The sequence below is a fragment of the Notolepis coatsorum genome (genome assembly GCF_963971535.1).
Source record: "Notolepis coatsorum genome assembly, chromosome: 13".
NCBI classification, from domain to species: domain Eukaryota; kingdom Metazoa; phylum Chordata; class Actinopteri; order Aulopiformes; family Paralepididae; genus Notolepis; species Notolepis coatsorum.
In genome coordinates, this window is record NC_140177.1 from 122771892 (window position 1) to 122785179 (window position 13288).

The following is a 13288-nucleotide window of genomic DNA, read 5'->3' on the forward strand; positions in this document are numbered from 1 at the left end:
AGACCTGTTCGCTGTCCATGTCAGACTCCGTGTGCGCGTGCATCACCGATGCAGAAAGGAACGTAATCCTGGTCAGAACAACGGGGCAGACTACAATATATTTGCATTTGTTAGCCATGCTAGCGATCTAAACAATCGATCCATGCCAAAGCTAGATGTGTAAAAGGTGAAAGACTCACACTCACAGCCATGCTGATTTGGCAAAATGACATCCAGCCACTTTAGTTTGAAACTACTTTTAGTCAGGGGAGTGCCATGGTTTCTCCATAGAGCCCCGTCGTATTCTATTAGCGCAGCAGCTAGCGCAGGTAGGGGGCAATTTAGTCATGTGACTCAGTCGGTATTGCTGATTGGCTCGAACACGGTATGTTTGTAAACAGAGAACAGGTCTATAACTAAGTGAGTAAAGTTCTCAGTCTGACTGGTCCAATTCCACCTCCAGGGCCAATGCCTTGCCACCGCTTGATTGGCCGCTGCCGTCCCAGTTCGACCAATACGAGCTGCGCATCGAGGTGCAGCCCCGCCCACACCACAGAGCCCACTACGAGACCGAGGGGAGCAGGGGGGCCGTCAAGGCTGCACCTGCGGGACATCCAGTTGTCAAGGTAACCAAAGCAGTGGATTAGTTATTACTTAACCCTTTCACTACCACACTACCAAAGGGTTAACCCTTTCCCTGCGACAATATAGAAGGTTAACCCTTTCACTACCACACGACAAAGGGTTAACACTTTCACAACCACACTACAGAAGGTTAACCCTTTCACTAAATGGTTAACCCTTTCACAACCACACTACAGAAAGTTAACCCTTTCACTACCACACTAACAAATGGTTAACACTTTCACAACCACACTACAGAAGGTTAACCCTTTCACTACCACACTAACAAATTGTTAACCCTTTCACAACCACACTACAGAAAGTTAACCCTTTCACTACCACACCACCAAAGGGTTAACCCTTCCACTGTGACAATACAGAAGGTTAACCCTTTCACTGCCACGCAGCAAAGGGTTAACCCTTCCACTACCACACCACCGAAGGTTAACCCTTTCACTACCACACTATAGACGGTTAACCGTCTGTAGTGTGGTACTGAAAGGTTAACCTTCTGTAGTGTGGTAGTGAAAGGTTAACGTAAGGTTATGTATATAACCAAGTTCTATGAATTATGGTGACGCTCAGCGTCATCTGCACGCACTTCACTTCGTGCACAAGCACTGAATAAAAAATTCCACAATGTACCTTTACATCCCAACATTCGTCTGGCCACACCCCTATCCGCTTACCTTCATAAGCAGGTGTGTGGTCACCTACTCGCCTCCTTCCCAAACTTTCACCACACGGTGAGATCAAGGGCCGCAGTGGCGTCCTGACGCTGAGCGTCACCATAATTCATAGAACTTGGTTATATACATAACCTTACGTTCTATTTCATTATGGCTGCCGCTCAGCGTCATCTGCACTACAGGAGCTGAGCGGGAGCCTGAAGCTCGACAAATGTACCCCACTGAGGCCCCCCACAACCATCAGACCGGGGAGGACCGAGCCCCCCGACCCTCCCTAATGGAGGATACCCTCCCTATTGGAGGCTTACGGGAGGGAGACGGATCCGACCGTGCGAAGAGGAACTCAAGCAACTCAACGCACAGGGTGAGCAGATCGTGGCTTGACCCCACGACTACGCACACGCACAACCCGCATGCCACCAGGGAACAAACGGAAGGAACAACCCTCGTTACTGCCCCCAAAATCACTGGGTCAAGAGCAAACTCAACCCCGTGGCAAGGCCGTAGCAGCGGAGCGCGAAGGAAGACCCAGACCCACTGAAGGGACTGGATCCCCTGGAAAAAGGGGGCCCGGAGAGGTCAATGACGCCAGGCATCAAGACCCCACCAGGCGGTCACTTAGTGACACCGCCCCCCCACATCGCCAGCGTATTCGGATAGGGCCCCTCCAAGAGCGGGCCCTTTCCCCCCAATAGTACACCGCCTGGCACACTGACCCTGTAACACAGGCAGTCAGCATGGCCGTAAAGCACTCAAAAAGGTTAACCAACAGAAGCAGGCAGCGCACCGGGGAAACCAGGCAGCAGGCCGTAGACCTGAGCCTGGAGCACTGCGGACGAGACAGGCGCCAAAGGGGGTCAACTGAAAACAGCCCCCCCGGCGGAAGGGGCGTATGCTGGCGTTGTTGAGCACCATGACAAAGCCTCCATCAAAAAAAACCCACCCAGAGGGGTCGAGGCAGAGAAGGCTGACACGATTGGCAGACGTCATGAACGTGCAGGGGCACACTCAACCGGGTAACCCGGGAGTTGACTCTGCTCCAACACACCAGGGAATCAACCACCCTCTCGGTACCACATGCGGTGGTTGTTCCTATAACCCCTCAAGAAAAAACTCCAAAACACACCTGCGGGTATTAAATACACCAGCTATACCGCAGTACAAGTGTTTCAGTTTCCAAAAAGGGTTATCCCAGGCCTACGGTTTCAACGAAACATTACTTCGGACCGGGCCCGGCGGCTCGGGAAGCACACAAGGTTACCAGAGGAGGTCCAGAAGACCACCCCAACAGCCCCCTCTTCACCATGCGTGAGAGAGGAGCGAAAGAAAGGAGAACCAGCCCCTTATAATAGTGCCAGGTACAACATGTACCCAACAAAGGGTCTCCATAACGCCTAACCCTGTGACACCCGGGCCGACCCGGCATTTTTTCCCCCTGAAAAAAGCCCAAGTCCCTCAGGGTACCAGAACAGCAGATCCGCATCCCCGGCGGACAACGGGTTAACTGACCTGGACCAGCGTGACCAGAACCAGTCCCGTGCCCTAACCACGCCGACATGCCTACTCCAGGAGAAGGGGCAGATATGCGTGTTGATCTAAAACATGAAAAGAGGGCGCCACCCAGACGGTCCTGTTTACACCGCGCTCGGTGGCTCACCCCAAAGGCGTGAGACCCCTCTACCTATGTTCTGATCTATTCCGTTAACATCCCCCAGATATGAACGAGAATCCGTCGAGACCCAGTAACAGGTTCTCGGAAGAGGAAAAAATCCCCCATCACAGTTGCTTTATAAAAACGCTGTTTTAATAACAAGTAACCAAGGCGTACTAGCCACCCGCATGATTCTTAACAGAAACACCCCGAGCCAGCACTATGTATGCGTCGGGACCCAAAACATATCAATGGACAGTCTAACCAGACCCCACATTGATCCTTCAAGGCGCCTGGGAGAACGACAAGAAGGTTGTCGTGCTTCATATTCTCCACTCTTTTTTATTAAAAAAGAAAGAAACACCGACTGACATGAATCCCACGTGACGCAGCCGAGGGTAATTTTTTTTTTGCATTTTTACATCCCGTCATCCTCACCATAGAGGAGAGACGGAACTCCTCAGAGAGACTTCCCACGTGAGCCATAGATTGAAAAGTCACAGTAACATTGAGTCATGTGACCAACCGACTCAAGTTACGCGTATATCGAGCGTAGTAGAACAGTAAGTTCTTACGCTCTGCCCCGACAACTTGACAACAACAGACCCTACATACGGGTCTAAACTCACGGAAGTCATCGTCCAATAGCAACGTGCCTAGTGACGTGTGCTATGACGGGGGGAAACCCAAGACTCAAACGCCTGTGATGGGTGCAGAGTCTGGGAAACCCTCCCCCCCCCCCCCACCCTCTTTGCCAAGCCGCCTAACAGCTTGGCCCTGACTGAACGGAAAAAAGAGTCCAATAAACCCCCTGACCAATCAGAAGAGGGAAGGAGGGGTTTATCCGGCACCCCCTCACAAGCCCAACCCTTGCATACGACAACAACAATAGCCATATGATACCTTTAGTAGCAATGCTAATGAATAGCGCAAGCTAATACAATGCACGCTAACCACAGACACATCTGTGAACAGGGTTTATAGCAAGACCAAGTTGTGTGTGTGTGTGAATCCGACACCCGCATCCATGTTGTAAACACAGAAAAAATTGATAGAGAGAGAGAGCGGCTGAGCCGTGGTACGTTTTCATACGAGCATTACTGCAAACCAACACAATAGTGTTGCAGCTCAATATCACTGTGTAAGCAACATAGCACACAACTAACCTCTACCTTTATGTGGAGATTCAGGTCGAGGCAGAAAAAACCCTTTTTCAACCGAGTGTAGGCTGCAGGCCTTGCTTAAGCTCTAACATGAATGTAACATCTAGCCCTCCTATCAACCCATACTAGTGAAAGATTCACACGTTGCAACCCCATCATATGTTTGGTGAATAAACACACAGTTTGTTAACAAAAAATACAGTCCCCCTTTAGAGGGGACTCTTTATTTTCCAACAAAATCATAGAGGGGCCGGGAAGGGAAACAGGGGGGGACCACAGAGGGAAAAAGTCACTGAAATCTTTAGCGACGCCTGCCACGAGCCGCTCGGGGCTTCCCAGCCTGTGGAGTCCCGGAGGGACGGTAAACGATCGGCGGCTGGTCTCGACGATCCCTACCGTCGCCTCCAGGCGTAGATGGGCCGGCTGCAGTGGCGGAGGCGCCCTCTCTCCTCCTGGCCTTCTTCGCTGAAGGTCCAGCAGTAGCGGTGGTGGCAGCGGCGGCCACAGCGGAGGAACCTCGACGACGCGGCGGCCGTCTGACTCCACCGGCAACATCGGGCGGGGGGAAAAGAGGCTGGAGCACGGAGCGCTCCTCCTGCATCTCCCTGCAGGTTGAGGTCATCAGCTGCAGTGCCGACCCGAATAATCCAGCCTCGGAGAGGGGTGCCGTCAGAAGGGGAGTCCTCTTCTTCTCCGGCACACGCGCCTGCTCCAGCCAAAGGTAGCGCTGGATCAGAGTGGCCAGGGCGCGCACTTTCCCAGCGGCTATAGCCTGCGGCTGAGTCAGATGCAGGATGGCTCCTGCCGACTGGGCGAGCTGATCATGCTGTAAATCAGTCAGCTCCGTGCCGCCCGTCAATATCCCGGACATGAATCTCGCCAGCTGCGCGATGTTAGAAGCGGCAGCCAGAGATTGTGTTCCGGTGATAAATGACTGGTCGCTCCAAAATGCCAGCCGCCTCGCCGATTTCCCTTGGGGAACCGGCTTCCGTAACAGCTCCCACAACACTTCAGGACAAAGGAGCGCCGCCATCGGCCTATCAAGACGTGGCACGCCCTCCTTCATGCCGTTTACCAAACCCGCCACCCACGTGACTTGCACGTAGGCGGGAGTAAGGCCCATGATGTGGGAGACCACCTGGCCCTGACGGACATAGGCCGCCATTGAGGGGAAAAATGGGTAGACAACGTCCACCCCTCTCACCGGGCGATGTTGCCATAGATGACCTATGAGATCATCAGGGACAGGAACAGGCAGTGGCTGCGGCAGCGGCACGCCGTTTGCGACTGCCGCCGCTGCCATGAGCTCGGGAAACAAAGCACGTAGTTCCCCCTGCATACTTTCCTCCTCCGAGCCCACGTCCCTCACATACAGCAGACTACTGGTCAAGGAGCCACATTCTGATGTGGCTGATAGTAGGGCATCCCGCCGCCGAGTCGGAGGTTCTAACCCAATATCTTCGGACGGGGAACCCCAAGGAGACATCTCACCCCCCTCCAGTGTTACCTGGACAGGCAGGGGACATGTCTCCACCGGGCCTTCAAACAAGAACCCGTCCGCCTCTATCATGTAGTCCTCTGTCTCCATCGGGCATGTAGAGACCGACGCATCCTCATCTGGCTCCAGCAACTCACCAAAACCAGGCCGTTCGCGTCTGCAAGCCACCATCTTGCGACGGGAGCGAGCTGACGCAAAAAGTTTGCGTCTCAAATCCCCCGCAACCAAAGGAGCCGGCCGACCCCAACAGCGGACGACTCCCCGGAAGCAGAGGAACCAGAGCCGGAACCAGGCCATCGCACAGGAGACGGCACCAGCTCCTTGGAGAGACAAACTACCCATCGGACGCCTACCGGGCGTGGCTGCCGACCACGAGAGAGGCCTCAACCCCGCTCCAAGACGCAAGACAGAGGCGGCAATGGAGAACCGCTGGTGAAGAGTGGCGTTGCGAGCGTGACCCTCCGAAGTAGACATTATGACCTAGCTTTTTTCTTTCGAAATATATGAGAGAAGAAAAAAGCAAGAAAAAATGTAAACACGTCTCAACTTTCTTCAGCTAACAACCTCGTCAAGTGTGGGATCTACCGAAGGCACTTCCTTGTGGTGAAAGTGAAGAAGGAGGCGAGTAGGTGACCACACACCTGCTTATGAAGGTAAGCGGATAGGGGTGTGGCCAGACGAATGTTGGGATGTAAAGGTACATTGTGGAATTTTTTATTCAGTGCTCGTGCACGAAGTGAAGTGCGTGCAGATGACGCTGAGCGGCAGCCATAATGAAATAGAACCTTCTGTAGTGTGGTAGTGAAAGGTTTAAAGGGATAGTCCAACTTTTTCAGGAAAGCCTTATCTGTTATATTGCGAGATGGAAGTACCAAGCGTGTCTCTCAAAAAAATAGTTTTGCTATATGAACACCTGTTGATGTTATGAAATGACTAGGAAGCTGTTTGGAGGAAGGCGTTCTATGTCATCTTTAAAAAAATAAAAACATGACATGCCTCATTGACTATCATTGCTAACGCGAACAATTTCTACTTCCGACATCTGAAAAACCAAAACACTGGCGCACCCGCTTTTTAGACGGACTGTGAAGCGAGATTGTGAAAATAATCATCATAATGTGTCAGGATCCTAGGCCCGGTCCTGGCTGGACTGGGCAGGATGGTAACATTGGGCAGTACCCTTCACCTAACTTTGGGCAATGCCCTCTATCTGACATTGGCCCTCGGCCTGACATTGGCGCCCTACCACCCTCTAGTGGTGACAAACAATCGGTGCGCTCCAGTACACTGGACATCCTGACTACTGTGATAACAATAATTAATAGTATGATTAATGTGGTGTCATGGTGTGTACTGTTGTTGACTTTCCCTTCCCTTGTGTGATGTGGTGTACTGTTGGGTTGTCATGAGTTGCTTTTGTGTTTGTCATTGACTGGTGTCTAGGTGTTGTTTGTGATTCTGTGTTGGCCAGGTGTTCTTAATTGTTAATTAGTTGGGGTATATAGGGTTCTGTCTGTCCTCCCTTCTGTGTGGCGACATTCCTCCTGTCTCCTTCCCCGTTTCCTGTCCACGCCGTATTGTGCTGTCATCCTATAGTAAGTGTTAGTGTTTGTTGTTTTGTTCCTATAGTAAGTGTTACTGTTTGTTGATTTGTTGAGTAGGTGGTTAAGTAGTTTCTGTTGTTCTTGTATTGCACTGGATTCTACAGTAAACTCTCTCTCCAAACTTCAAACATCGTCTCTGCCTCCTCCATACCTTTCCCTCTCTGCAAAACTGTATTCTACCTACCTCCATCGTAACAATAATGGCTTCTTAATTAAAATGGAGGGCTATCCCTTCAATTGACCATATTACCTATTAACGCAGCGGCCATTTAGCTTTTATGTCATGCTCAGGTTGGGAAGACAAGGTGGAAAGAAATTCCAACCCGAGCGTGAGGCAAATGGCCACCGTGTGAATAGGTAATATGGTCGATTGAAGGGATAGCCCACCGTTTGGTAATATAATCTGACTGGAATGACATTGTGTTCCTTCTCTTCATAGCTGTCTGGATACACAGAGAGGCAGCCGCTGTCGTTGCAGGTGTTCGTGGGAACTGCGGACGACCGATCTATCAGACCCCATCCTTTCTATCAGATACACAGGTACTGTCCTATAGGTTGCTATACAGTAGAGCCAGATTTATCGGAACAACCGAGCATCTGAACCGACTGGTCTACCAGACAGGAATAATTAATGGTTTGACCATGATACTCTAGCGCAGAGAGAGAGAGAGCAGACAACTGGACAGGTTCCATGGGTGTTTAATATCAAAAAGGGGAGAGTAGTTAGACAAGCGTGAGGTCAAAGACCTCCGGGTTCTCAGACGTGGGATGATCCAGGAGAAGCGTAGTCCGACGAGCGGAGGTTCGTAGACGAGGCGGGCAACACAGACAGTTCACGGGGAGATCAAGTCAAGTCAAGTCAAGTCAAGAGTTTTAATTGTCACGGCATACAGGAGCAGGGTGGTCCGACGAGCGAAGGTCATGCAGGATGAACGCTGGGAGGGGAGCCTGTAACGTTTGGGGTTCTGTCTTAGGAACCCAACTGTCATTCTGGAGTTATTTCCCCTGGTGGTTTGTATCTGCACTCACTGTTGGTCACGCCCCATTCCTGATGTGTCACTCCCTGTTCTGTCACCACTGGTCGCTGTCACTTTGCTGTCAATTACCCTGTCACTAATTGACGCATTGGAATGTTGGTGTTTGACTATATATTCACTTGTTGTCCTCGCTATCCCTGTCGAGGCTTCAGACCGTGTTTCGTGTGGAAGGAGCTGGACATACTGCTGACCTTCTCGCTCTTGATTATTTCTTATGTATCTACCTTGCTCTCAAGTTGACGCCCGGCGTCTTTCTCTGGATTCCCTGTGCTCTGTGTTCTTACATTAAAAAGGCACCACTAAGAAAGAGCAATCATTCTCCGACTCGTATTATTTCCTCCTCTACTAGACTCACAATTGCTTACCTTCACTGCAACCGTAACAGGAGCCAGTGCCTTGCAGAGACAAGGGAGGACAGGCGGGGTTAGACACAGCAGGACAGGTACGGGAATAAACAGGCTACAAGCAAAAACGATGACGATGATGTTAGCTGAGAGTCTCACGGTCAAACCATAACAATATGCTGCATTACTTAGGGAAATTCCACCGCAAAGCGACATTAAACTAATTAATAACTGATTAATTCTCTCCGTGTGGTCAACGTGATCTCTGCCAAGACACACAGTGGAAGGTGCTCATTTGGTAGAGTTTATATGTCATCATTACACGTAGCTCTACCTTCACTCAATCTTGAATTTGTTGTAGAAATTGTTCATTTGCATTTCCTGACACCTCGGTCGTCTCTCTTGATCAGCTTCCCACCCTCTCTCTCTCGCCAGGTACCGGAGTAACCAGAAGTAAACTCTCACCCTCCCCTCCTTGTGTGTTTTTGTAGTAGTGTCTGACCCCCCCCCCCCCAGTGTAGTTCTTTGTAAAGCAGGAAGCTGGAGCATGCTCAGTAGTTTAGGGCCTGACAATTATGTACAGTCTGTGTAAGAGAGACCCAGAGTGGAATTCCCCCTTTAAATATGTCCTATTAATTGTGTGCAATGACTTTAATCTCCCTGTTGTGTGTGTGTGTGTGTGTGTGTGTGTGTGTGTGTGTGTGTGTGTGTGTGTGTGTGTGTGTGTGTGTGTGTGTGTGTGTGTGTGTGTGTGTGTGTGTGTGTGTGTGTGTGTGTGTGTGTGTGTGTGTGTGTGTGTGTGTGTGTGTGTGTGTGTGTGTGTGTGTGTGTGTGTGTGTGTGTGTAAGCGTGTGTGTGTGTGTGTGTGTGTGTGTGTGTGTGTGTGTGTGTGTGTGTTCATGCATGTTGTATATTTGGAATAAGCTTTGTCCTGGTATTTCAATGTATTTCAGTCAAGGAAGTGAGATAATTTCCACTTCTCTGATTTTGGATAAGCATTTAACATTTAAATTCTTTATATTTAAAATTATTTATATTTTAAGTATCGTCCTATAGATACTCAAGACTGTTACAGTGCAAGGTAGGAATTGAGTTCCAATTGTAGAAGAAAGAAGGAGACGGAGATGTGGTTGCTCTTCTCGAAATGTGTGTTCTCTTTATTGTAAGAATCACCAGAGCAAGGATAAAGTAACGATAACAAGAAAGACGCCAAGCGTCAACTGAGGATATACTTAACACTATGGCGACCGGCGGGGCGCGGCGATTTAAGCCTCAGAGGACAGCGGATTGTAAACAAACCGATGTACTTTCTAAGAGCTTTATATATCATTTATAGTATTGCTATCTGTCCATTCTCATTGTCACTTGAGTGCATAAACCGTGCCTTCATAATGGCTTAAAGAAAATAAAAATCCATCGGTTGGTTGTCATTTTATAGCGTCGTGAATATAAGGTATATTGCGCTTTTAGTCTAGGCTTTTCTGCAGGAGGCTGCAAAAGAGGCTAAACGTTGGCGCCGTTATATCAAACGCCATTTCTGCTGTATGTATACAAATGAAATAAAACAAACTGCGTAGCATCCGGACTATTACAGAGCATCTATGGATGAAATGGGGGCGGCGGGGAACGCCGATTACTATTATTGATTAGCAATACAGTGTGCATTCAATATAGCATTTTCATTGATCGATCACGTTACGTTATAAAACAATGTCCAATCCAGCTGTAATTTGGGGTAATATTATCCTACCGTCAGGCCATGTGATCGCCGGCAGCATTTCCTCACCAGTCATCGGATTCTGGTAGATCGATATGCACATTGGCTAATCATAAATCCCATTATTCCACGCTGAAAAAAACGCTCGGCAAGCTGATCCAAGATGGAGGGTCTTCTTTTGGAATCAAGGATCTATGATCCGCCCACAGAACTGTACTTGCATTTTTTTTAAATCCACATAATGATACTGCAGTGGAGCGATGGCGCCCCTAAGCGGGTCTGGCCGGTACTGCATGTTTCGAAAATCAAATATGTGAAAATATCCTGCTAGTGGATCGGGTACCTAAGAAGCGTTATAAATATGGAATAAAACAATAACAACTCGTCACGTATATACTCGTGGCTCTGGTCCACAACGTTCTTTTTCGAAACACGTATATATACGTGGACGGACGCCATAGTGTTAAGGAAGAATATTAAATCATAATAACAGCGACAAGAGGGTCCAGCACTTGTCCTGTAGCCGACTGCACGCAGGTCTGTTTGAAGCCTCAAGTCAGTCTCAAGTCTTGGTACTCAAGTCCCAAGTGTCAGGATCCTAGGCCCGGTCCTGGCTGGACTGGGCAGGATGGTAACACTGGGCAGTACCCTCCACCTAACTTTGGGCAATGCCCTCTATCTGACATTGGCCTTCGGCCTGACATTGGCGCCCTACCACCCTCTAGTGGTGACAAACAATCGGTGCGCTCCAGTACACTGGACATCCTGACTACGGTGATAACAATAATTAATAGTATGATTAATGTGGTGTCATGGTGTGTACTGTTGTTGTCTTTCCCTTCCCTGGTGTGATGTCATGCACTGTTTTGGGTTGTTAGGAGTTGCTTTTGTGTTTAGTTGTGTTTAGTTGTTCTTTGCTTATTGTCTAGGTGTTGTTTGTGATTCTGTGTTGGCCAGGTGTTCTTAATTGTTAATTAGTCGGGGTATTTAGGTGTCTGTCTGTCTCCCCTTCGTTGTGGCGACATTCCTCCAGTTACCCCCTGTTCCTCCACGTCGTGTCGCACCGTTCTCCCTCTAGTAAGTCTTAGTGTTTGTTGTTTTGTATTGTGAAGTTTGTTATTTAGTTTCTGTATTTTCCTTGTATTGCACTGGATTCTACAGTAAACATCATTCTCCAAGCTTCACTCCTCGTCTCTGCCTCCTCCATTCCTTCCCTTTCTGTATTATTGCATTCTACCTAACCCCATCGTGACACCAAGTCAAGACAGGCAAGTCCCAAGTCGAGTCCCAAGTCCTAACTGTTGAAGTCAGAGGTTCTGTGTAAACACTAACTTTTGAATTTCGAGTCCTAAACAAGTCATAATGCGCGCTTCACCAAAAAATTTCATTATCAACTTGTTGGCAAAACATAATCTAATTTCTATAAATGTAATAATATTCAGATTCAGGGTTAGTCTTACAGATACATTTGGGCAAGAGCTGCTTGAGAAAACCAGTTCAGGAGTATATTGGAAAAAAATAATAAGGATCACCATATCCATTTTAAAGGTAGGATAACAATAACCAACATATTGTCCTCCCTCTTGGCCCAATAATTTATTTAATGTCTGCCTGCCCTGTATATATACAGTCTATGGCACATGATCCATAATAGCAGACCTCGGTTCAACTGACTAGTCTACCTTAACACTTTATCAATTTTGGGGTATAACAAATCTGTGAAATGACAAGGCATCTCTGCTTTTCGTACACACAGGTGCCCAATAGCCCAGGACCAAGACGCACAAGATGTGGGAGGGTTGTAAACAGACCAGATTATTACAAAGACTATGTGACATGAGCACATAATATTGCACAAAATATTATAATAGATTCATAAGAAGAAAGATAATCCTCTGTATTTTGTAGTATACCCACTACATGGGGTCAGAATAACACCAGGAGCACAAGTCTAAGTCATCATGGGGACTCTGTTTCATTATTGTATTGAAGGTTGAATGTTAAAAAAAAATTGCACTACTTGGTGATGTGATTCCAGTGGACTATTGACATAGTGTTGTTCTACATATATGTTCTGCTAAGGAAGGTTCTGCATTCTGGGAAAGTATATGGGGCAATACAGCTAAACAGGGGGGATGTAGTGATATGCAGTAGGGACTATAATGCCGGTGCGCGACCCGGACGGTATATATGGGTGAACCAGTATGCATGTAAATGTCAAACTGAGTAAACTTGAGTCCAGTCTACAACTAAGTGTCTTCATTGTCTCGATAACACTTCAGACTGTGTCGATGCTCATTGATATAACTACTGTAGCTAGCAAGCCAAGTTACTTACCGCTCTTTGTGCAGCTTCAAATTTTGAACGAAGTTGGACGTTTTCTGTGATGTCTCCGTCTGTGATTTTCGACCCGCACGTTTCGCATACTGCAATTAGTTTTATGTTGACCACCACGTAGTTTTTATAAGCAAACAAAGCAATCTTTGGTATAATTTTCCACTGGATCCGTCGTTCGGAATTGTAACGTTACTTCTTCTTCGTGTCATTCTCTCGTGCAACGTGATTGGATGCTGTCGGATTGTTTCAAAACAAAGTGGATCTGGGAAATGAAGTGTCTATTCGACTGGAAAATAATTAATCCACTGCACATTTTGTATCGTTTGGCATGGGGGAAGGTATCAAGTCTTCTCAAGTCAAAAGGCTCAAGTCCAAGTGAAGTCACGAGTCATTGGTGTTAAAGTCAAAGTCGAGTTGCAAGTCTTTTTTGATTTTGTCAAGTCAAGTCTTTTGAACAAGGTTTTTTTATTTGAAGATTCAATTTTCACAGGCGGTCCCACATGGGCCAAAAAATTAATAAAAATAAAATAAGGCCCTCCCTCCCTTCCCCCCACCCCTATACCAGACAAAATCATTCTAAAATACCTTAAATCGTTTATTAATCATTGTTTTTCCTTTTAGCTTTTAAATCACCAGACAGCAGTC

At 48.0% G+C, this 13288-nt stretch overlaps 1 protein-coding gene across 1 annotated transcript in view; it reads left to right on the top strand.

Moving 5' to 3' along the window:
* Positions 1–13288, top strand: part of nfatc4 (nuclear factor of activated T cells 4) — a 116319-nt gene that overhangs the window by 16782 nt on the left and 86249 nt on the right. Inside the window, exons 5-6 of the mRNA XM_084327514.1 lie at positions 443–605; positions 7648–7748. Coding sequence (XP_084183640.1) covers positions 443–605; positions 7648–7748 — 264 coding nt within the window. The remainder of the gene's footprint in view (positions 1–442; positions 606–7647; positions 7749–13288) is intronic.